The sequence below is a fragment of a genome, unplaced genomic scaffold (assembly GCF_019419815.1).
Source record: "Pyrus x bretschneideri cultivar Hongxiangsu unplaced genomic scaffold, Pyrus_bretschneideri_v1 Contig14, whole genome shotgun sequence".
Classification (NCBI taxonomy): Eukaryota; Viridiplantae; Streptophyta; class Magnoliopsida; order Rosales; family Rosaceae; genus Pyrus; species Pyrus x bretschneideri.
Genome location: NW_025999435.1, coordinates 4,690,733 through 4,715,856, shown reverse-complemented (window position 1 = coordinate 4,715,856; position 25,124 = coordinate 4,690,733). Strand labels below are relative to the sequence as shown.

Below are 25,124 nucleotides of genomic sequence, written 5' to 3'. Positions count from 1 at the left end.
ACTACGATAGAGATTTTATGGACTTACGATCGTGAAGGGCGATTTGGTAATTTCATGTTTAAAGATATCTAGTGGCTTGCTTTGTGAGCCACGTGGGGCCCCTACCTCACTCTTATCCTGTCCCGTGTCCTTTCTCCCTATAGATCTCGGTCTCTCTCTCTCTCTCTCTCTCTCTCTCTCTCTCTCTTTCTAACTCTCTTATTTTCAAACTCTTTCTTTCACTAAAACACTATCTTTTTCTCTGCAAACTGAATCCATCACCACTCTTTCGCCACTCCAGCGAAATCCAAACCACCCCTGAGCACCAGACCCTCTCTCCCTCGTTTCTTACCCATCTTTCTCGTCTCTCCATATCTCTGCAAGTGCAAAGATAACATGTCATCACCATCGCCATTTCTCATGGCAAGGCTCCACGGTGCAACCAAGGTAAGCCTCTAGAACTCCTTCTCTCTTACTTTTTCATTTTCTATGAAGGATCACAAGGTTTTAGGCATGTTTTGGTAGGCTTTTGGGACAGATTGGACATTTTCCCAGAATTCTGGAAATTAAACTGTGACCGTCTGGCCAATTTTAGCCCATTTTTCGGTCAACACCGACCATATCTCGGCCCCACTTTGAAATGGTTTTGTTCCCTACATTCCTAGCTTTTATTTGGTTCTTGAATAACTAATTTTGGTTGAGAAATGAGCTTAAACAGAGCTCTCAAAGTTGGAGAGAAAATCTGGAACATCTAGAAATCATGAGGAAAACGTGTGGACGCTCGTGCGGCGTGTGGCAACTAGTGCCACCACCTTGTGGAAAATAGTTTCTTTATTAGCCGTACTTTGTATGAAAATGCGTATAGACGTTATATATTTACGTATGTGATTTCGTTTCTAGGTGAAATGCATTTCAAGGATCTTCGATGCCCACGAGATGGGCTCGACCCGAGGACATGATTTATGAGGGGGTATTTGCTTTTAAATATTATATATTCATTTAGTTTACATTTATATATTTAATAAAGAATTTTCTATGTTACGCCTAGATTAGACTAACGTTTTTAGAAATTAGTGTATTAACGAAATTTATGAAATTATGCAACGACATACGGGAAGCACATGTATGCGTATTATTATTGATGCCTGGATTTATGGTCATGAATAGCATTGTATTGATTAGAAATATCAAATTATCGATTTACCGTGGCATGTTCATATTTACATTATTTGCTCAATGTGTGTGCTGCACCGATGTTAGTGCTCGCCTGGGTTAAGGCTAGTCTTTTACGTGTATGCTCACATCGCACCGTACACTCACTTAGGATCCATTATAGGTGCCAGTCCTGTCCTAGATTGCTATAAGCCATTAGGACTCGTATGTGATGCACATAACGCCAGTTTTCACGTGATTGTAGTACTAGAGCGTAAATCATTATTACACTCAGTCTTGTTCATGTCAGAATACCTCTACATGAACTCGTGTGTCAACATATGTCGATGCGCACTTGATATGATATGTTTGTTTATGCGAGATTATGTGATTACCAGACGTTAGATGTTTATTTACGAAATATTATGACGTATTGAATTCTTGAGATATTGCAGGCTACAGTAAGTATTTTCAAACTATACGTAGTATGTATATTTTGGAAATTATACTTGTTGCGAGGGGTTAATACGTTTTTGAAAAGGTTTTACAAAGCTTTATTTTTAGGCCCACTCACTCTTGTTTTTCACCCCTCCAGATTTTAGTGGCAGAGCTATTTTGTCAACGAGGATTCCTGGCAAAGTTGGTATCAGAGATCACTTCCAATGGTATATTTTTTATTCTAATGTTATTGTACTTTACTTATGCTCTGACATCACGTGTGAAATGGGTTCATTCCCGCTCACTCTTTTTTTATTTAGGCACTTTTAGGTTTAAATTTATTCACATTTTCCACATCACTACACTTTATGGTTTCGTCATCTTTATGGTATCGACCAGCACAGGTCGATTCAGAGTCCAGGTGAACATTCCGGATCAGGGTGTGTCAGTTACGATCAACTGATTTTCTTATATTACACTATGAGGCTTCGAAATTGTATCATTTATATTTTTTTGTCTCTTTGAACATCTAATTTTCCATTAAATTGACAAGTTTTTTTGTTAATGCAGTGCAAAAGTGGCTTACCTTTTAATCCATATAAGGGTCTCATGTTCACCGTATCATCAATTTAGTGAATGATCAAAGAATAAATCTGACCGAAGGCATAAATTGATACAAATTCAATATCTTATAGTGCAAAATGAGAAAATTGAAAATTCATAGCTCATTTTAAAAATTACATCGAACCCGAAGAATGTAAATTGTAATTAAATTATCAATTTGAAGAATGTATTTGCCTCTGTTAACAATTCAAGAACAATCCATAAAAAATAAAACTCAGTAGGATCAATTAAGCTCGAGTGAAGAATGTATTTGCCTCTGTTAACAATTCAAGAACAATCCATAAAAAATAAAACTCAGTAGGATCAATTAAGCTCGAGCAAGCGATATTTTTAGAGTTTTAAGATAAGCGATATTTTTAGAGTTTTAAGATAAACGATATTTTATACTAGTCTACATTGAGAAGAAAGGAGGGTTTGAACTTGAGAATGAGGTGCGTTAAAGAGAAAGATCCTAACTCCACCATTTGCAGAATTTTAAAACCTAACTCCACGTTTGAGATTTATTTATTTTCTTATTTGAAAAACAAATTCATTGCATTAGGCATGACTTTGGACAATCCTTAATTTACGTTCACGAGTTTCAACAAGTTTTTTTGTTGTGTATGGAGCCAATTAGAACAACTCTCCAAATTCCCACTTGAGTTTTGCCTAGATATTAGTTTGATTGTTTACACAGTGTTTGGATGAGAAAATTTAAGATTATTAAAGAATTTCGAAATGGTGGAAATAAAAAAAAATGACAGAATTTCATTTTCCAAAATTTGTGAATTTTCTTATTTGATTAACCTAAAAGAACAATAGAATTTGAATATGGAATTTTTTTTGTTTTTAAACTCTAACTCATAAAAATTTGAAAATGACACTTATTTACATGCAATTTAAACTTGGGAATTGGAGATCCCAAATTTCAAGTTTTTTTCCACACAAAAATTCTAAATTTCTATATGTACAAATCCAAACAAGGGAATTAGTGTATATCAATTTATAAATTCTCACTTTTGTCAAAAATTTCAAATTTATTTCCCTCATCAACATAGTGTTAATGTTTTGGCTTGGAGTCTCTTGGTTAAAGATAAACTTAGAAATCTCTAGCTAGGTTTTCAATTTGAATTACTTGAGGAGACATAGAGAGAATGATTAGTGTTTTAGCGAAAATTCGTCATTTTCGTTCTAGACGAATTTGTACCTGCAAAATAAATAAACATATTTAATTAAAGACCGACTTCGTTTAATTGCTTACTTGATTCCACCAGTAGTGTGTTTTTCTCTCTGCCTATGACTTTATGCCCTATATCTCCCAAAAACCCTAAATTTTTGAAAGCCTCCTAGCTGTCGGCCCCTTACTCCAGCTTGGGGTCAGCGTCAGCCAGTGCCCACCCCTCCTCACCTTCCTCCCTTTTCCCCTTTCTTCCACCCTCTGATTCTTCCCTACCTCCCCATCTTTCCCTATTTTTGGTTTCCACCTTTTCCTCCAACTCACCCTCTTCCCCCTCCCCCCAATTTTTCCCTTCTCCAAACCACATGGTTGTCGATTTGGATTATCTATTTATGCACTTAGCTTTTGGCTGTTTTTGATATGAGCATTTTGTGTCTCAGGTTGTTCTAAGCTTAGTCTCAGTTTGCTCTGAGTTTATATTTAGATCTGTTTTCTCTTGTTTCTCTCCAAATATCGCTCATCACCGTGAATCTTCAACCATTTACCATTGTTGCTCGTAGAATTTAAAGTGCATTCTGCACTATTTGGTAGGATTATGGGATTGCTCTCAGCAGTTGGTAGCTTGCCTACCCCTATTTTCCGTTCATCCTTTTGGTTCTTTGGCCCTTCTTCCAGGTGTTAGTGATGGATCCGAGGTAGTGATGCAAGTGTTTTGATGGATGTGGTCGTTTTACATTTTCATGTCTAGGTTTTTCTATTTGCATGTTGCTGTAGGTTGCTCACTTTGGGCCCGTTTCATTGTAACCTTACCTTGTACTAACTTTCTCTTTCAATAAAATTTACTTGAATCTAACAAAAGACGTGGCGCATGACCGAGCATAATCGCGTTCTAGGATTCATACAGCTAACCCCAGTTAGTGGGAAAAGGTTTTGTTGTTGTTGGTGTTGATCAAAAAAGAAGACCAAAGCCATGTGCCCAAGGAGGGGGTTTGACCAATAGATCTCTGATGCTTAAGTCAGAAGCTTGTTCAAATTTGGCGGGGAAATGGGATATTTATAGAGCATAAGGCCAGTCATGGGGAGAGATCTCGCGCAATAAGTCGTCATCTAGTTGGCTAAGATGTGTTATCCGTAGGCTGAAGTTGGAAAGATTATTCTAGAGATATTATTTGATAAATATATCCACTTAACCAAAGTATTTCATCTATAAAATGGATATTGAGTCCACTCCTTATAATATTTTAACATAATTTTCCTATATTAAAATAGGATAAATTCAGTTATAGGATCACAAGATGGGGAAACTCGTTTTTCTTTCCTAAATTAAAGAAAGGAAAAAAAGAAAAAGTCTAAAATTAGTCCTAAATCTTTATGGAAAAAAAAAAGTCATAAATCATTTAGGTAATTACAGCTAAATTCTACTTCTTTTTATTTTAAACTGAAAATATGATTTTAGTCCCTAGAACTCAATTTTCTTCACATAAAACTCGACGTAAATTTTTTTGTTCAAATAAAACTCATTGACTAGACTCCACATCAGCAAATTCATTAATTATGTTTGACTTTACCCATTTAAAAATTTTCGGATGCCTAAAACACCCTTATTGAATGTTAATGTACACAATTAATTCTATGCAAATTGTAAGCAGAATTAATGATTTTACAAAAATAATATTTTGCATATAAATTTAAGGATTTGTTGGTTAGTTTGGCTCTTGAATTCCAATTTACCATTACAACGTGTCCATATTATATATAGGTAAGTTATTGTACTTTAAAATATATATAAAAAATTGTTGTCAAAGTAAAAATATATAAATTAAAGGAGATAAAAATTGCAGGTAAATTAATTTCAAGACAAAGAAAAAGAAAATAATCAACTATAGGTAAATTATTTACATATACAATCTAGATATTTGATTAACATAAAAAATGTTGGTAAATCACGTGTGCATAATTTACATACTATTATTGAAATTTACCTAGTTGCATAATTTACCTACTATTCTATTAATTTACCTACTTGCATAATTTAGGGAAAATGCCAACAAAACATGAGAATATTATTATTTATATAGGTAGAGTAGGGACGTTTAACTTTTATATACAAGGAGAATAATTACAACGAATAATAATGTAGTCATTATTTAAAGTAATGCACTAGATTGTTGTAGAAATTACAAAAAAATAAATAGAAAAAATGTCAGGACGATTAATTAGATTTTAAGGCCCTTGATTGAAGCTAATTTTCAAGTGTGGGTGTGGCAAAAATTGTAAATAATTTGTATTAGTAGGTTACTTATATTCTTATGATGCAGTTTATTTGACTTTTGGGTTTTTGTTGGATGCTTAATTATATGTGGGTTTATGTTTAGAAATCATGATTTTTCAGGACCAATATCTAATGAATCCTATTTTAAATTGCTAATAACAATTCCCCTTTAAAGGACCTAACTCATAAATGATCTCTATTAATTAATGAAACCCTCTTTGTCAAACAAAAGATGGTGAAAAGACAGCTTAATCTTCTATCACACAAAAAAAGGGCAATAATGTAATTTCACAGGTCCAAATTTTATTGTTTTTTATTAAAGCCTTACCTAAAGGTGATGTTAAAATATATCTAATATTTAAAATAAAATTAAAAAAACCCAAAAACAAAAACATTTCACTCACCCACGTTCACTTTCTCTCTCTCTCTCCCTCCTCTCTCCTTCTTATTTTCTAAAAATATGTGTTCATATACATAAAATGTGGAGACAAATGCTAGTTTTCATTTGAAAAAACGATATTATTTACACTAAATAAAAGGAAAGTAGACTTAACCTTATAATAAACTAATAATTATATAATTCAAATTCAACTTTAACGAAAATTTAACCTAAGTATGCAGCAAGGCCTAACTCAACATCCCTTTCATTTCTACCAAGAAGAATATCCCCTTCTTTAAAAATCAAAAAGCCCATCACGCGCATTGACCCCGCGTGCAGGGCAATCCTCTCTTCCTCCTCCTCCTCCTCCTCCTCCTCCCACGCCTCCTAGTTGTTTTCTTTTGGGCTTTCGGAAAGAGCTTTTATTTAGACAAATCAGCGTGAATTTCCCGAGAAGTTCGTGATCAAACTGAACCTCAGCCGTCCGATTTACCTATTCTTTTTCTTCGGAAGTAACCCATCTCTCCTTTTCTACCTCCCTTCCAGTTCGTTGCCTCTCCGAATCTGTATCGTTACCTTTTCCCTCTCCACAATTGGCAGCCAAGCTTTTCCGGCCAAATTCTTGGTCGGTAAGTCGTTTTTACCTTCTTTCCCGTTTTACCGTGCTATAAAGTTTCCTTCTTTTTGCTTATTTTTTGTGGGTTCAATTTATTTCTGGTTTTTATGATGTGTTTTGGAGAAAGTTCTGATTTTTCTAAGATTTTGGGGGGTTTTGTGATTTGGGTTTCTCTATTCTATTTTTCTCTGAAGTTATTTGTTTGGTTGCTGGGAAAATCATTGCTGTTTTTGTTTTTAATCCAACTATTTCATTGGGTTGATATTTGCAAAGGAAAATGGAAAATGATTTATTGATTTAGCTTTTAGGAATTTAAGAAAAAAAAATGGAACTTACATTCATGGAACTTTGCATGCAAAAGCAATTCCAAACTTCCTATTATTTTCTCTGTAATCAATTTGGCAAACATTTAAAAATTAATTTGTTTTAAAAGGAATTGAATGGCTGTTACGATTGAGTTCATCTTGACTGTGTTTTTTTCTTTGAACAAGTTGAAAGATGGTTCCAATTACTCCTCGTGCATTTATGCAATAGATTTTTACTAATTACAGCTACAAATCAAGATAATTATGGGATAAGATTTACCATGTGTTATTCCAGACTGGTTTGGTGATATATTCTAAGTTACTCCTTTGCCTTGTTCACTAATGTGCTGTTCCGTTGTCTCCATTTTTAGGTTCAAAGGAGGCATAAGGCCTGGGGAGGGGAGGGTGAGCTGAAGTTTGGTGTTGGTAGATGCTCTAAATGGGTTGCTTTAGTTCTAAGGCAAGGCGGCAGTTTCCTGGACACGAGGATCCCGTGAGTCTTGCTTCGCAAACGTCTTGTAAGTTGTTCGATGTTCTCTTTTTTATTAGTGTTTTTTGCATTCTCCTTTTGAACGATGATGACCATGTGTTTACGCCCCGTAGTTTGTTGTAATCTTTTGGTTGTCAATGAAGGCCCTGTACACACTTTATTAATCTTGACTTTTTATTTTATAGGTTCTTCTACTTGTTTCGTATCTCTCAGCGATTATATTTATCTTTTGTGTCTAAAATATAAGATCACTGGATCTCATGTTACTTCCTGAGTTTCAATTGTTGTTATTAGGCTTTGTTTCCTATGTGAACCTTTATATTCTACCTCAATTAATTGGTTATGGCCTCAAAAGATAATCAAGGAATTTGACTACAATATTTGTTTTGCCGCGGTATTTTGACATAATAATATAATTAAACTGATCATTTAATCTCTTTTCTCTCTCTAGCACACGCACAAACTTACTCGTTCATTCTCAAACCAATTTAACGCTTTCGTTTTGTTCCCCAGTTACTGTTAGTGAAGTTGAAGCACTCTTTGAGTTATATAAGAGTATCAGCAGTTCTGTGATTGATGATGGGTTGATAAACAAGGTATGTACCTGCTTGCAACCATCATGCTAATTCTCTCCCAGCCTTCTTTATTGTAGAACTTCAAGTTTTGATTAAAGTGAAAAGGACTTGGATTTCTAATGTTCGTATTACAGTTAATGTTAACAACATTTTACAATTGAAAGTTTCAACGGTGTTAAACTGTATTGGTCAGTGTATTACATGATGTAACAGGATGGCTCGCTTTTACGGTTTGGTTCCAAATATATATATTTAAAATCAGTTTAGAATTAAGCCTACACATATTTATACATAAAAATATTTGTATTTATTTATACTGTCTGGTCAAAAGTTTTTGATAAACATTTATTTACTAACGTAATACTGCAAAGTTTGTGTGCAAATATCTGTTAGGAAAATGTGACATTTGAGTGTTCTTGGTGAATATGCAGGAAGAATTTCAGCTAGCCATTTTCAAGAATAGAAAGAAAGAAAATCTCTTTGCAAATCGGGTATGTATCTATAGTTTTAATTACTAGTGTAGTTTTTTATTGTGTGCAGATTATGCTGTATGTATAAACATAGAAATCATGCTGTTAAGTATATTCCAGTAACATATAAAACTAATTTCTTGAAACTTGTGTACTTTTTAACAGTTCACGCATTAGATGACTGGTGATAATATAACTTTCAGCTATGCATAGGTTGTTGACTTATGCTCAATCTATTTGTCCACATTCTGTATTGTGGTGAACAAATTAACTTTATGCAGGTGCATCAGTTGTTTAATTAGATTCATCCGCCTAAATTAATAACTAGATGTAATTTAAATTTAGAGTAATTGGAGGTATTCAATTCCTATATTTCACTGAATCATGATATGACCTGGTGAATCTAACCATTTTCTCTCTAAATTTCTGTTTTGGTTCAAGTTTTGACTTTTGTTCTTGAACCAACTCTATATGCAGATATTTGATATGTTTGATGTTAAACGGAAGGGTGTGATTGACTTCACCGACTTTGTGAGATCACTCAATGTTTTCCATCCCAATGCCTCGCTAGAAGACAAGATTGACTGTAAGTTGAATGAACACATAGATATCTTAAATGTATTTCAAAGAACAGAGTTCCTTTATTTACCACAGAACCTCTAATGCCTGTACTATATTCTAAAGTTTGCATTTTTATGTTGTGTTGCAGTTTCATTCAAGCTTTATGATTTGGATAGCACGGGCTTTATTGAGCGCCAAGAGGTATATTGGTGTTCATCTTCGTCTTTTTTTACCCTCTTTATTTACATTGTATGCTTCATCTTGGTACGCTGAAGTGGGTTAGGATATAAAACAATTAGAATTGCAGGGCTGGTTAAAAATTGTGTTCCCATAGGAAGTGGGACTGTAATCAGTATCTTTCTGTCATTCATGGACTGAAACTACAACACATTACACTATTGCAGGGGTGATTGAGCAGCACGCATGGGTTTAAAATTAAACTATATTAAGCTAATCTTATTAAACACCAGAAGAAGGATGAGGATATTGACAGATAATTTGTTAGAATTCTCACAAAATGGATGTCAAAATTTTCAGCAGCTTGTAAACTCTTTGATTTTTCCTTTCTTTTTGTAGCTCTGAGAATATGAGCAAAAAGATCTGAGCCGAAAGAGAATAATACACTGGAAATGTTTGAGCATATATTATAATTTGTATCACTTCACTTCCATATTCTGAAACTCTTTATGAATATACGCAAGTCTGCTAAATTTCTTCCTGTATAGATTTTCAGATCTTTTAAAGTTTTTGAGTGTGTCTTTGTAATTTTTCTTTTCATGTGTTTTCCCTTTATAACACTTTTCGCACTACGGTAATGCAATCTATTCACCTACGATAATATTAAACCTCCTTGTATGCATCTTCATTGTTTTTGGTTTTGGCAGGTCAAACAAATGTTAATTGCACTTCTTTGTGAATCTGAAATGAAGCTGGCTGATGAGACCATTGAGATAATTCTCGATAAGGTATGTTGTCATTTGTCATTGATGAAATGCCTGACCACCTCAGGTGACACAGAAGTGTATACATTTGTCTTTTGAAACTCATCAAAGCCTTCCAGATTGTTTATCCGCTAAATATTATACACCAATTTCGGTGCATTTTGTGGAGATTCACAGTAAACACATTTTAGAGTCATCCTTTTAGAGTTGTCAATGTTTTTTCTTCCAATTTTGCCATTTGGCATCACAAATTTATTAGATTCTCATGTTTGTGGACAGACTTTCTTGGAAGCTGATGTAAATCAAGACGGGAAGATAGACAAGTATGAATGGAACAATTTTGTCTCAAAGAATCCGTCATTGTTAAAGATCATGACCCTCCCCTATCTTCGGTATGGAACGGTTTTTTTCTATCTCATGCGTAGAAGTCAGTGTTTCGTAAAAAGTTCACTAGTTTTGAAATCTTTCTATTCTTGACTGAATGCAGGGATATTACTACCACATTTCCAAGTTTTGTATTTAATTCCGAGGTTGATGAGATTGCTACATGAGAGGCAATCGCTTAGAAAGGATAGTGTTTAATTTAGTTCCTTGTAGTTTTTATATTTACTAATCGACTAGTGTTCAGAAGAAAAAAAAAGAAACGGAATGAAATTGGTATGTTGATGAAAGGGGAGAGAGCTGCTATCTGCGTTCGGGCATAAGGAAAGTCCCCTCAGTAGTAGTTTCTTTGTGATTGATTGTAAAGCACCATCCATATGATGGAAAATTTCTAGCCATTTTTGGTGTTGGCGACTTTTGCTTGATTGGGGAAGTCGGATTAATGTTTTTAACTGTAGATTTGTAGGTTGTGTTTCTTTGTTTTGGGTCCGAAAAGACGTATGACAAGTTTGTTTATCGGCCTCCTGGAATTTCTGAGATGTCTTTTCAAAACACCTGTTAGCTCCACCATAACAGCGGAGGAGGAGGGATGTCTGCCCTTCCATTTTCATACTCTTTCCATGCCTTTCTGTTTGTGTGGTTATAGTTAAACTACGTCAATATTTTATATTCCTATTACTTTTTGTTTTATTATTCTATAAAAAAATTAATATAAAATGTTGACGTGGCTTAACTGTAATCACACATCATAGGAGGGCATGGGAAGGGTATGGAAATGGGAGGGTAGACAATCCACCTCCCATAAAAGCATCGAGTGTTCTGGGGCTTACAGAAGGATGATGATTGAAAAACTAAGGTTTATTTTTAGCTGTGCTCCCTGGAACTTGATTTCGATTTCATTTTGCCTTTTGAAACTCAAAAGTTGCTACTTTGCTCCTTAGAACTCAAAAGTCATCACTTTGCTTTTCGGAACTTGATGTCGATCTCTCTTTGCCTGGTAAAACTCGAAAGCTATTGTTTTACTCTTTGAAACTCAATATTCAGTTCACTTTGGCTTAGTTTTATCTACTCCATGACATAATAGTTTGTTTAGATTGAAAAAAAAAAAAAAAATTAATTAATTTTTAAGCATTGTATAACATATTAAAAATTTAAAAGAAAAGTAGAAAAAATAGTAAAAACAATTCCTAGGTTTCATCCCTCCGACCTCTCTCTCCCATCTCTCCCTAGTTGTTATCTATACATTCATCTCTTCTCGCTCCATCTCCAACTATCTTACCAAAGTTCCACTGATTTCGTTATTTTTTGTGTTCTCAATGGATGTGGCTGGTGAAGAGAGAGAGATGATTTTTTTTTCCTTTTACTGTTCATTATTTCATGGGTGATTTGACATATTACCAATTATAAAATTTGAATGGATGAATTTATTTTAAAAAACAGAAAAAAAAAATTTTTAAAAAAAGACAATTTAGAGCGAATTTTGAGTTTCAAGGAGTAAAGTAATGAGTTTTGGATTTCATGAAGTAAAGTGGGATCAAAATCGGGTTTCAAGGAGTAAGCTGACGACTTTTGAGTTTTAAGAGGTAAAGTGAGATCAAAATCGAGTTTCAGAAAGTAAGTTGACAACTTTTGAGTTTTAAAAGGTAAAGTGGGATTGAAATCGAGTTCTAGAGAGTGTAGCAAAAAATAAGCCTTAAACTAAATGAGAGGAACGGCGACGAGAAATTCTATGGTTTTTGTGTTTTTGACAAAAGATTTAATGGTTGAAAAACCCGAAATATCTCATACTCTCCAAATTGACAAATCAATAAATCTTGATTGCCTACCTTAAAAATTTAACAAGCATGCGATGATGCATATGGATGGAATGCTAACAAAAGGGATGAATCAGTCGGATATATTTTCCCAAATTTGTCAGAATTTTACATGGTAATAAGTAATAACTTTTGGGTGACAAATTTGAATCTGCACACATGAAATCTGAGTTTACCCGATTAATGTTCCCGATTCAGTCCAAAACCATACATGGTATGTTAATGTCCAACCAAAAGGAAAAGAGTAGTCCGGATATGTGTGCGTGCATATATAACATATAACATGAACAAGAATCATCACTCTCGGGAAGCATTAACGATTAGGTTTGGTCACACAATGGTTGGGAGTAGCCGTATTATGTTCGTTCTTTTTGCCGTGGTGGTACTCACACTGGGCCAATCTTCACGTCCGGTCTCGGCATGGCTGCCCGGGGAGGTCCTTCTCGAGATACAAAACGTTATGGACCCTTCGAAGGCTAAAATCGAAGTTCATTGCAAGTCCGGGGACGACGATCTGCAAAACCATGTACTCGAATATGGCAAGATTTTCAGCTTCAAATTCAAGAATAACGCTCTGGACACAACCCTTTTCTATTGCTACTTTCAGTGGAAAAATCCTGAGGGAAAATGGATCCAAACCTCCCATGACATATACGACGCCAAGAGGGATCAAGAACGTTGCATGAATCATTGCCAGTGGCGGGTTGCAGAAGAAGGCTTCTTTTCTTACAGCATAATAAACGACGTTTGGGAAAACCTCTACAATTGGACCTAAATTAAAACTACGTACTTTGTGTTTTTCTCATTCGGCGATGATGAGCACTAGTCCTTAATTTAATAAACATCGTTTTTTTGTTCAGCTTATTTGAGTTAATTTGAGGTTTTCTTGATTATAAATGCCAACAGGATCCTCTCATAATTCTTGAGATCTGTGGATCATGTTCGTTTATCGTAAATCGTACTATCAATTTTTATCAGGTACTATTTGTGTTTAATTTTAAAATAAAAATAATTAAAATGATTTTTAACCATATGATATACGATGAACGGACACGATCACGAATATCTAAAATCTTTACAAAGAGAATTCAACGACAATCTTGATTCTTATAAATGCACGTGTGAATGTTAATTTACCTATTTATTTAATAGAGGCGGGTAACGGTTAATCTACGTACTCCTTGGTTGAAAATGATTTGTGCATTTAAGGCGCGATTGAGGACATCAGACTATCAGAGCGCATACATTCACACGAGAAGGCTCTTGGTCAGGCGGCCCGATTACTATTAGAAAATCAATGTATTGTATTACTTTATTATTTAGAATTAAGTACTTAAAACCTTCTGATTTTTTAGGATCATTTTAAATTGGTTTTAATTTTTTTAAACATTCCAAATATGTATCTAATTTATTGAAAATATCACATCCGTTAAGTCCCAATTAATTTCATCTTTAAATATATATGTAGCAACAATGGATCCCACTTATTGCTTACTTGGACACTAAAATAATAATAAGAATAACTTCAAAAAAGATGATGTGGAAGGTTTTTTTTATTTTTTTGATAAACAATATTATCTACAGAGGTGAGCTTAGTTTCATAACAAACTAGCAATAATGCAGTTTAAATTCGTCTTTGACGAAAATTAAATCTAAAACAACCTCTCGTATACAAATAAGAAATAATGTCACTAATAATACTAAATGATTATTATAACATTATATACGTTAAAATAAGAGATATTATATTCACACATCTCAAATCACTTATTCCACACTCTTTTAACTTTTTAATATTATCTCCACACCATTAACATTTAATAGAAAAATATTAAAAAGTTAAAAATGTATGGATGAAGTAATTTGCATGTGTGAATATAATCTTTTTAAAATAAAATCACATCGTAATTAAAAAAACGAATAACTTCCGAAAAATAAAGTGTGTAGCGTAAGAGAAATATACAAACTTGATTGATGTATGACATGAACCACCACTGTCGCTAATGCCGCCTTTGCTTTTGTAGTTGCTTCTCTCTCTCACCCAAGTTTGCTGTCCGTCCTGCGCTTCTCTCAGTGGAAACCAACCCATACTTTCCTCTACCTCCATTATTCAACTCAGCTTCCCACGTTCCGTTTTCCTATCTTTTGTTTTCTTTTCCTAATAAAACCCAAGGAAATGCATCTGCCATTATTGTTGTCTTCCTGGGTTGTCTGCTCTCGCAACAAAACGAGCACATGGCCCTCTCTTCTTGCTTTTCCCTCTCTCCACTCTCTTCCATTTCCAAGGTATCCTTTTTTTGTTCTTGTAATCTTTTCTTCCTAAATTATAAAACTTTTTTATTTTTTTTGGTAGTTTTGGATGAATTTATGATCCTCTCGAAATGGGTAATCTCTAATCTTGCATATAGGGTTGAAAGTAGTTATGTTTTGTCCATGGATTTGCAGTTTGGGTGCAGCTGAGCGTTGTTTTTCTTGACCTTAAAGCTACATAATTGTTCTTCTTTTATGGCTTGATGGGTCGCTCGTGTAATTATATTGTGCTTCTGCTGTAAAATAATTCATAACATGTTTGGTTTGGGGGCTTCTCTAACGATTAAACTTCCGTTTCTTATAGATTGACTACGCTAAGAAGAGTGTAGGACCTCGGAGTATTGATCGAAGGAAACAAAGGTTCCCTTTTCTGCTCAGAAGTAGTAACACTGAACTCTTTGGTCATCAGCTTGTGACTGTGGGAGCTCACTTACACATGAACTGGAGTTTTGTCGGAGGTTCGAGAGTTACTGTGAGACCAAAGCATGAGACATTCGTTCCGCATCGAAAAGTCTCTGGAGTATATGCTTCATGTGATCCCCCTCTGCAACTTTAATTCCTTTTAGTCGTTTATTCTTAATATCATTTGTAATGTTGCGTGGTTGATATAACTTTATGTGTATCTTGCAATGTTTGAAAGTAGTTTTATGCCTGTTAGTAACTTGTTTATTCCTTAAAACGTTTCTAGTAACGAAGTCCTAGCACAGAGAGGTTTTTGAGGTACAAATTTAGGATGAAAATGCGCAAGTAACTTATGCTATGCCTAAGTCCAACGAAACTACGCAAATTGGAAAGTCCGTAGCATGTTTTGGGAGTACTGACGTTGAAGTAGCCCCATATGTGCAAAACAATGTAGGAGTAGTATTATGAACAGAGAAAATCTGTAACTAAGAGACCACCAGGTTTGAGCTGCTGAATGTGGGTGTTGCCTGCCTAACTGACTAGATTAAAGTCAGACACAAAACCATCAGCTATTGCCCATATGACTTGTTCTATGTTGCATGAGACCGCATCCAGTTCTCCAAGCCCCTTCCATCTAATTGATTGGTGATTTCTTTGCCGTTGGAATTTGGGTACATCTGGTATTAACACTTCGCCCCTAACTTTTAAGTTTGTTGTTCTCTCTATCGGAAACTCCTGGAATAATTTGTATAAATGGTTACTAATAGCAGTGTCATATGGTGGTTTGATAACTTTAGGAGTTGAAAATCTTCTTAATTAGTTTTGTCTAACCTGTAATAATTTTTAGCCATTTCATGTTCTTGTGATCCATATGTAACATGTTTGCTGTCGTGCCCCTCATGTTAGTGCAAGGATAAGGGGATGGGGCGGCTGGAGTTAGGCTTAGTTTCAAATATTACTGATAAACTCCTAGTTTCAAATATTACTGATAAACTAAGTTTAATGTTGTTATTTCTTTTCAGGGTTGGCAAGTTCTCAAATTGCTAGCACTGCTTTTACTTTCGGAACAACCGCAGTTCTGCCATTCTATGCCCTCATGGTTCTGGCACCTAAAGCTGAACTAGTATGTTTCTGTATTTATCTCAGTCCCCTGGTTCTCTTTCAATGTATCAATTTTTGTTCGACATGTAGATTAATTATCATAATTCTCGTATATATTTGAAAGCTGTTATATGTTTATGCTCAATCCTGTGTGTATGTGTGTGTTTTCCCCAAATCGTTACATCTCTTTCCCTGTCATACATGCTTGTACTGATGGCACATTTCATCTCAAATTTAGTCTTTGTGACTTTTAAATTCCTCGTCTCTTGTTTCGGTAGGTTGAAGATCCCTTTTTTATCATGATTTGCTGAACTTAAACTGATGCACCTAATTGGTTCAAATCACTTGAAATGCAGACGAAAATTTCCATGGAAAGTAGTATACCGTATATTGTGCTGGGAGTTCTCTATGCTTATCTGCTATACCTCTCTTGGACTCCCGAAACGCTACAGTTGATTTTTGCAAGTAAATACTGGCTTCCTGAGGTATGCATTAGCATATATACTTTCAGTTCTGATAAGTTATGAACCTCTTACATGAAACTTTCTTTCCTGCCTGTCTATTATTTGCAGCTGCCTGGTATAGGAAGGATGTTCTCGAACGAGATGACATTAGCTTCTGCTTGGATTCACTTATTGGTTGTTGATCTCTTTGCTGCAAGGTAGCTTTCTTCCTCTCACTTTGCTGTCTGTGTCCAATAGTTTCTCGGTTCTAACACTGAGTGCGTTCATTTTTCCAGGCAGGTTTTTCGCGATGGACTGGACAATGAAATTGAGACGCGACATTCAGTTTCTCTTTGCCTCTTTTTCTGTCCTGTTGGAATCGCTACTCATGCTATTACCAAAGCACTGACTAAAAGTGCTGGAAGTTCCAGCAGACGTAATATGCATTGACAGTTGAAGTTTTTCCGCGACAATCACGATTTTTAGGAAGTTGAAAAGAAAACCTGATTTGAATGAACGAACGAATGAAGATTCAGTTCGTCAGCAATTTACAAATATGTTTTCTTTGAAAGCACAGATCTTATACAATCCTTGATCATATACATTGACAAGTCATTCATTTGTGTGATTGGCATATATTATTACTTTTGATTTCATGAGGGGAGCAAACATTCTACCATGCTTCGGTCGATCATACACCTGAATTTTCGGCTGTTAGATCTTGGTCATTGGATTCTTGACCACGGATCTAAAGGCCAAAAATACCAGTGTGTAGGACACTCCGAAGCATACTAGATGATACCGGAAAAGAAATGTACGCACTCCATTGCAAATAGAAAACCATAAAACTAACGAAAAGAAAACAACATAACATGCATACAGCAGAACGGACATTGCATGCTGAATCATAATAAAAGTTATGAACAGGCTGATGGGGAAATATAATGTTGCTAAGTTCTTAAGAATTTATGCCCGTGGTAGTGGCAGCGGCAGACATCGCTCTGGTGGTGGCAAGAACTGAACAGGAAAACTAGATTTCGGTCGCGGTGGCGGCGGAGACCGCTCCGGTCGAGGTAGGAAATGAAACGGAACATTAGATTTTGGTGACGGCGGTGGTGCTCTTCTGTAAACTCTTCTTGATACTATAAATTCGTTCATGGGAAGGCCGGAAAAACCTTGAGGAGTGGCCTTCGCCATCGCCACCGCCACCGCCATGTAACTGGACTGCGACGTTACTACTAGCAGTTGTAGTAGTAGTAGTCCTTGAATGAACAAGAAGGTCAGAAAACTTGTAGTGGCAAGCATTTTTGTGCTTCCCTGTTTCCGACTTAGAGTTTGGAGGAGAGCCATAACTCACAACATCTTATGATAAGAGATTGATGTTTCTATAGCCAAAGCCTCTTACGATTTTCTTGGGATAAAATGTATTAATTTCAATCGTTTGCTTCTTTCAAGAAATAATATTATTATAACAATGTTACGGATGATAGAGTTCACCTCGAGACGAGTCAAAAGAGAAGGCAGCGGAGAGGGAGCCACTTTTAAATTTTTTTTTTAAAGCACGCTGTTCTAACCAACTTAATTAAGTTTGTGAGTGTAACTCTTTTTCTACTTAATTAGTACTATTAGAATTCTTATTCACTTGTGAATAAAAAGTTTTATATTCGATTCTCGCAAATTCAACCCAAATTATTACGGCTACTAGCCATTGTGATATTTAACTCGCTCTCCCACTCCTTAATAATTGATATGCATTTAAGATAGTTTGGAACAAGTTCAGTAATATCTCTCGCCTTTTTTTTCATTTTCCTTGTCAGCTTATTCTTTTCACTAATCAGATTGACAAGGATATTATGAAGACATTAATGCTTGATTTATTTAGCTGTGTTTTTTGGTATGTTAATTAATTTTAATTACGTAATTAGCTAAAATGATCTACTTTTAAAATAATCAAAATCAAATATGGACGACAAATAGATCATGTATCAACAACAGAATGATGATATAATGACATACTAAAAACGAATCATTTCAGAAACCAAATGCCAAAAACTGATCATTTCAGCCGAAAGACTCGTCATAATCTCGCTCTTGCACTTACGCGCCACTGTCTAGAGCAGTCATGAAAAGCACAAAGTCGATTCAAGTGTCGACTTAATTACTATAAGATGGCAAGTCCTTTTGCCTACTTAACCTTGATGTGTTCCTACAGTAATAAATCAGCAAGAAAAACGTGCAAAAGAGGTTACATATTATTCTCTCGATTGGTGTTGTTCTCAGCAGCATTACAATGATATGAGCCATCAGACATAAAAAGGGAATGCGATTGTCAAACAGCAATTTTGGGGTCGTTGATCATGAGAATAACACTGCATTTTGTGCCTCGAAGAGGCGCAAGTAATTTGAAGCAAGAACAACCGGGGGAGATGCACAGTCAATAATAGGACTCCCACTCCCGATTTCAGTCTCTACTTAATATGGCGCGCGTCACTCAACGTCTACAGCTGCTGAACATGGTTAGTGATTTCTTCTGGGCAAGATTGGGCTTGTAAAAGCTCCAAACGTTGGAAAGGATGAGTAAACTGCAATATGTAGTCTTCATCTGTAGGCACAAATGCAAAATTAGCACATTTATTAAACAAACGCACCATCTGACTGCTGAGAAATCGGAATCTCACTACTTGAGCTATGAAAGAAAAGCTACTGAATTCCTGGAAATAAAATGAGTTTTATAGAATATCGAGCAGACTCATGTGGTAGTGCTGTGTTAACCGTTATAAATAAAGTTGTAATGTTTCGTGTGCCAGATGCAGGAGTACAAGTTATGCATTGATTTCGAAGTTCTGTTTTTCTTTTAACTAAAGAGTGGAGGAAGAGGAGAGAAACGAGAAAGAAAACAGAAGAATAGAAAGAACTAAACCTAGAAACAATTTAAAAATTGCTTTCAGTTTTATTTCTGTAACCATATATGTTTTCTTCATCTTCTCTCACATTTCCTCCTCCAATCTCTTTCTTCAATTAGAAACTATAGAATCATGTTCTCGTTTATGCTTTTTTCTATTTGAATGGGAAAACAATGAAGCTGAAGGGAAAACGTAGACAAAGATTAAAGAACTCACTCTCTTTTACCGTCCCATAGAGCCAGCATAATACCTCATCAGCAAATGCCAAGCAAACTCCTCCCTGCCAACAAAAGTCATTAGAAGCGACAACCAGTTTCATTAAGCATTTATTCAGCACAACCATGAGCGATAAACTTCATAAATACTAAGATCGTTAAATCAAATTTTTTCAGTGTGACGATTAGGAAGGTGGGTGGCTGTATGATCAGAGAGTACATCACTGAAAACAAAATTTACCTGCCAGTAGTTCTTCATTTTCACTCTGTGTGTTATATCTTTAGTTCTTAGTCTCTCTGTGCGGACAAGTTGACCTGCATCGTTCCTGAAAAAAGGGAATATATACAAATTGAATAATTTTGTAGAACAGAATATCAGAGAGCTACCACAAAAAAACTCTTCCAGGAACAAGTAACTGCACAATGGAATATATAATTCATGTGTTTCTATGCAAATTAAAGTTATTTGTGTCAACTATATCAGTTACTATTCTTTTGCGCCTTTTAATACACATAAGCCACCAATGAATGTAAAAAGTTAATTGTCTACCGAGTAAGAAAGTAAAAGGCTTAAGTGGCAATTTGGGTTACCTAAATCCAATGACGATATAGGGAACACCCGCTAAGAATGATTGAATCTGCACCAAAATTAAGAGAAATGTTAACTCTTTTTACAATTACAGATTTTACAGAAGCCTGATGAAAATATAAAGACGGGTTAACTCTTTTACAAAAAAGCAGATGCTTTGAAATATAAATAGGAAATGGACTATAGAGAATGACAACCAATTCCTTGAGAAAACTAGACAAGACTGAGGTACAATCTAAATTCTGCAACTATGCATGTCAATCTCTAACAAAAGCTATTGAAGACCCTGTGTGTTTTTACTTTTTAGGTAATAAAACAGTAATGTACCCAAAATTTGAGGAGCTTTTCTTTCTCAAACTCGTACTCTATCTTATGGTTGTCCAACTGCACAATTTAATGAGAAATTTACAGTCAGTTACATAAGAAAACTCAGAGAAGAAAAAATTTGCATGTAACGGAAAGTAAAGAAAAACAGATCTCAACCTCATGGCTTGTCTTTAATTCCACATAAAACCTCCTTCCATCATCAGTTGAATCACAGCAATCCATTTCAGCACCCATCAGAATACGATGAGCCCCTAATTTTGTTTTGATCACAGAACAGTATTCAACATTGGCATCAACATGATGTATCGGTCCATCGCCTCTTCCTGGATCTTCAGTGGCAAGACTCTCAAAACAATACCCCCAGTAACACCTGAGTTGAAAGGATAACATTGCATAAAGCACGCCTAAAATTGAGAATAAGCAATAACAGAAAAATGCATCGAGGCATGATTAGTCCTCTTGAACCGGTTGATGAAGAACAAAACATCAGTTACAAGTAGCTGGTAAGTCATGATTAGCCCTCTTGAACCCTAATTAGAGCACACATACATATCTCCCACAATAGCTTTCTGATTTTATCTCTAGATGACAGGAAGCATTTACACCCAACTTCAATGAAGTAAACCATATACCTTATGAAAACTTCTGCATCTACTCTATATTACATCTCATTACCATATTACAGATTTACAGAAAGAATGGTAACACATTTAGCTTTGAGAATCCTTATCAAAATTCCCATTCTTTCATAATGAAAACTCGAAATAGTTGGCTGCTAATCCATCCTTCGGGTACAACTTGAGAAGTAAGGTTTGGAAACATTGATATTCATTCATAAATCTATTTCTTAAGCAGGAGAATTCCATTTATTAAAGCAATTAGCAATTCCAATAACTCCAATAAACAAACCAGGGAAGCAATTCCAAATACTCCAAGAAAATAGTCATTATCATCTAGAAAGACCATTCAAATTTCTAAAGAATGAATAAAAGTCCAGTACCTTCTTCGATCCAACTCAGTCTGTGGCCTTTCAGGTAGTTTATGCACATCAAGATAGACAACCCCATTTCTTTTATGTACTCCCATCTCCCAAGGATCCCTTTTGTTATAAAAAGTGGCCAATATCTACAGAAAAAAAGACAAGCATATGAAATACAACAAAAAATCTGTTAACTAGTCCAACAAATACCACAGCTTAAATAATTACACTAATAACCTATCAGTTGAAGTACTCTACAGCATTATGTCTCTAGTAAGCATGCATATAGATAATTATAATTATCAGTAACTTGAGTATCCATTAAAAAGCAGTCATCAGAGGCCTGTAGCTGCTTTATGCATTCAACATCTTGAACATATTCCCTCTTATCCAAAATTACCACACCTCTACACACAGTATGATAACAAACCCACTGTTCATCAGTGGTATCCACTCAAACTAATTAAGAAAATGATCTTCAGAACAAAATAAGCAAAGGGGCTAGGAGATACCTTATTTAGATTGTTGCGATAAGTCTGTCAAAGAGAAAAACATGTCAAGCAAATTAGTAGTTAATAACCCATATGAGAAAATTATAATAAGAAAAGTACAAGTGTAATACGCTTCGCACCACAAAATGAATGTTTTGAAGAGGAATATTCTTGTCTCTTATGCAGGCGAGAAGATCACCAAAACCTTGAGAGCCCAAATCTGGTTTACACAATAAAAAAAGCATATAAATTTGCCAACAAAGATCAGCCCTCATATGCAAAACCAAAAAGAAACAAAATAAACTAACTCCAATTCACATCTTATAATCCCAAAAAATAATTTAGACACAAGGCATACCTTTCTTCGCAATAAAAGTATCATAACCTTCATTAAGATCTCTTCCAATTTCTTCAGTAATCAGACGCTTGAAAAGCCTCTAGTGTGGATAACAGAACGACATGAATTAGCTAGTGATCAGCGTCCCTACGTATACAAGAGAAATCTAACAAAAGAATGGAGTCAATGGACCATTCAGAAAGCAAGCTACAGTATGCTTACCAAGCTGGTATCGTCAAAGCTGACATCTCCACCTTCTACCCGACTATAGCAAGCAAGCTCACAGGGCTATTGGAGAAAATTATTAAATTAGCATAGAGAAAAAACAACCAATGTACACAGAATGCACCAGCCAATTGACAAGGACAACTTATGAACATCAATAAGTAAATTTACCAAACTGACACGGCTATATATGATTAAGCTGCTCACATCAGTTGAACCAAAAGGAAATGCAACACGATAAATAAATTATTTTACACAAAGGGAGTAAACTAGAAGTCCAAAATTTGGACTGTTACTTATAGTAAAAATATAAGATCTATATTTTGTGATGCTTTTCCGTGCACCCTTGATAAATCAACCTTAAAAGCACTTGAATATAAAAAAGAGAAAGAAAAATAGCATCGAAACAAATGATTACTAGCCTTACTTCCTGAAATGCAACGGCCTTTCTTGACAGTGTTTCTTCACTCTTTGAAAGTAGTTTTAATTCCGAGATAAAACGTTCATCACGATAACCATTAGAGCCACCATATCCGAAATTTTGCCTCTGTTGAAAAGGTCCGCCTCGACCAAGGATGCCTGCGCCTCTATCATTTGGACGTCCAGATTGCCAACGACCACGCCCTGGATTCCCTCTACCCTGATTATTCGTACCTGCGTATGACAGGCAATACTGCCAAGAAAAGTTTGATGAGTACGGGGGTTCAACATACCAACAGTCCAAAGAGAGTAGCAAACTAAGCATTTTAGCTGATACATCAAAAGCTCGTACCTTTTAAGCTAAAGAATATAGATATGGTAACAACTACAAGTTCAACCTACAAGTATCTAAACATTAACCCCTCCCAGTATATGCAACACTGCAAAGTGAAGAAACGCTGGATGAAACAAAATTACATTCACAAAACCAAAAATAAAAGTACTAGAACAAATTACAGAAAAAATGAAACCTGGAAAAGAAGAGTGGGTGGGAAACAAACATGTAAAACACCAATCAAAGAAGGCCAATTGGGTAAGCCAGAAAATCCATCAATACAACTTAATAAGCAACCAAATCAGAAAAATGCAAGATACCCATCATAGAAATTCACTTGGACAAAGCTACAAATATCATGAATTTAACCTTAAGCAGCCAAATCACCAAAATTTTGAGTACCCATTTTTTAACACAACAAAAGAAGTAACCAAATCACCAAAAAAATACTACACCGCCACGAAAAAGGTAATTACCAGGAATAGGGAAAGGACTAGTAGCAGGGGTTTTACAGTAATCTTCATTGTCAGAGCCAAACAGATCCCTGTCTTCCTCCCCAAAGTAACCCATATTGCTGTACTCATTGTCGTCCTCGGCAGCGTTTGAATAATCAGCCTCTTCGCCATTCTCTACTTCTTCTTCACCTCCACCGCCGGCGCCACCGCCACTGCTTGCGCTCGGGCTATTCCCACTGCTTGACTCCCCTCCTTCGTTGGATGAAGAAGAAGCCGACGATGACGAAGCCGACGACGACGTCGAAGCCGACGATGACGAAGACGGTGAGGATGAGTGGGCCCCATCTTGTTTATTACCATCATCGTCGTCATCGTAGTCTGGGCCGAAGATATTTTTGTGCTGTTCTGAAAAATCCATCGAAAGAGGATCGAGGACAAAATCTTCGTGGGTTTTGCTTAGAATTTTCGTTTCAATGATTTCTGTGTCTGTGTATGTATATAGTGTATGTGTATGTGTATGTGTATGTGTATGTGGGGTGCGTGGTTTGGAGCCGGAAATCGAATGTGGGAGACTGAGTTCGTGTGAAAGGTGACTCGGTTTTGAGTTGGACCGGTATTTAAAATATGAATATAGTGTTTTTTTTTTTTTTTTACCAAAGAAAATATGAATATAGTTGAAAATATTAATATTCAAATTTATGAAAAATTGATTGATATATCGATATTAGTTGGCTTCATTAGAAACTAGCATTTGCCTACATATTTTGTGTGTATGAACACATTTTTTTTAAAAAATGAGAGGGAGGGAGGGAGAGAGAGAGAGGGAGAGAACACGAAGGAAGTAGGAGGTTTTTTTTTTTAATTTTAAATATTAGAAATATTTTAATATCACCTGTAGGTGAAGTTTTAATAAATAAAATAAAATTTGGACATATGAAATTACATTATTGCTCATCTTTTTTTTTTTTTTATGATAAAAGACTAAGTTGTCTTTTCACCCTCTTTTGGTTGACAATGAGGGTTTCATTAATTAATAGAGATTATAAAAAACTGTAATACAGTGGGTGTATCAACTTAATCAGATTTAGTCGAAATTAGAAGAAAAAAAATTTAATTCAAAAGTTCGAAATATGCATGAGTTTCTAGCAACATTTTTATCGTGAATCAGTAAATATCGTCGATATTCATTGATTTTTCTATATGTCGTATATATAGGGTGAAGTTTCCATTCATCCTCTTTCCATATCGATCATTGATTTTACGGATATTCGACAAAAATATCTACACTTTCGTGGATATTTTAAACACTGGTTGTGAAGATAGAAAGGGGTATTATGAGTCCACTGGTTAGCAGGCTCAAAACCTAACTTTCATTTTCATTTTTGTTTTCTTTCTTTGCTGTTTAGCTAACTTTATTATTATTATTTATTTCTTTAGATA

General features: G+C 35.2%; 4 protein-coding genes across 4 annotated transcripts; 3 read left to right on the top strand and 1 right to left on the bottom strand.

Moving 5' to 3' along the window:
* Positions 1 to 6,309: 6,309 nt before the first annotated feature.
* On the top strand, positions 6,310 to 10,855 carry LOC125475255 (calcineurin B-like protein 1). The gene is made up of 9 exons (XM_048579889.1): positions 6,310 to 6,629; positions 7,293 to 7,439; positions 7,925 to 8,007; positions 8,418 to 8,477; positions 8,934 to 9,042; positions 9,166 to 9,218; positions 9,902 to 9,982; positions 10,238 to 10,350; positions 10,446 to 10,855. The coding sequence occupies exons 2-9, from the start codon at positions 7,361 to 7,363 to the stop codon at positions 10,507 to 10,509; spliced, it is 642 nt and encodes a 213-aa protein (XP_048435846.1). The 5' UTR covers positions 6,310 to 6,629; positions 7,293 to 7,360; the 3' UTR covers positions 10,510 to 10,855.
* Positions 10,856 to 12,490: 1,635 nt separating this feature from the next.
* LOC125475315 (S-protein homolog 5-like) lies at positions 12,491 to 12,928 on the top strand. The gene has a single exon (XM_048580030.1). The coding sequence runs from the start codon at positions 12,491 to 12,493 to the stop codon at positions 12,926 to 12,928; it is 438 nt and encodes a 145-aa protein (XP_048435987.1).
* Positions 12,929 to 14,160: 1,232 nt separating this feature from the next.
* On the top strand, positions 14,161 to 17,028 carry LOC125475254 (protein ABA DEFICIENT 4, chloroplastic-like). The gene is made up of 6 exons (XM_048579888.1): positions 14,161 to 14,439; positions 14,768 to 14,996; positions 15,888 to 15,988; positions 16,323 to 16,451; positions 16,539 to 16,627; positions 16,706 to 17,028. The coding sequence occupies exons 1-6, from the start codon at positions 14,389 to 14,391 to the stop codon at positions 16,857 to 16,859; spliced, it is 753 nt and encodes a 250-aa protein (XP_048435845.1). The 5' UTR covers positions 14,161 to 14,388; the 3' UTR covers positions 16,860 to 17,028.
* A 1,427-nt stretch (positions 17,029 to 18,455) lies between these two features.
* Positions 18,456 to 24,242, bottom strand: LOC125475253 (NAD-capped RNA hydrolase DXO1). Its single transcript, XM_048579887.1, is given in 14 exon segments — positions 18,456 to 19,011; positions 19,529 to 19,592; positions 19,769 to 19,853; positions 20,119 to 20,165; positions 20,444 to 20,500; positions 20,600 to 20,813; positions 21,444 to 21,568; positions 21,935 to 21,958; positions 22,054 to 22,133; positions 22,272 to 22,350; positions 22,473 to 22,538; positions 22,903 to 23,127; positions 23,129 to 23,148; positions 23,706 to 24,242. Coding segments are annotated over 14 exon segments (1,587 nt in total). The 5' UTR covers positions 24,103 to 24,242; the 3' UTR covers positions 18,456 to 18,907.
* Positions 24,243 to 25,124: the final 882 nt, after the last annotated feature.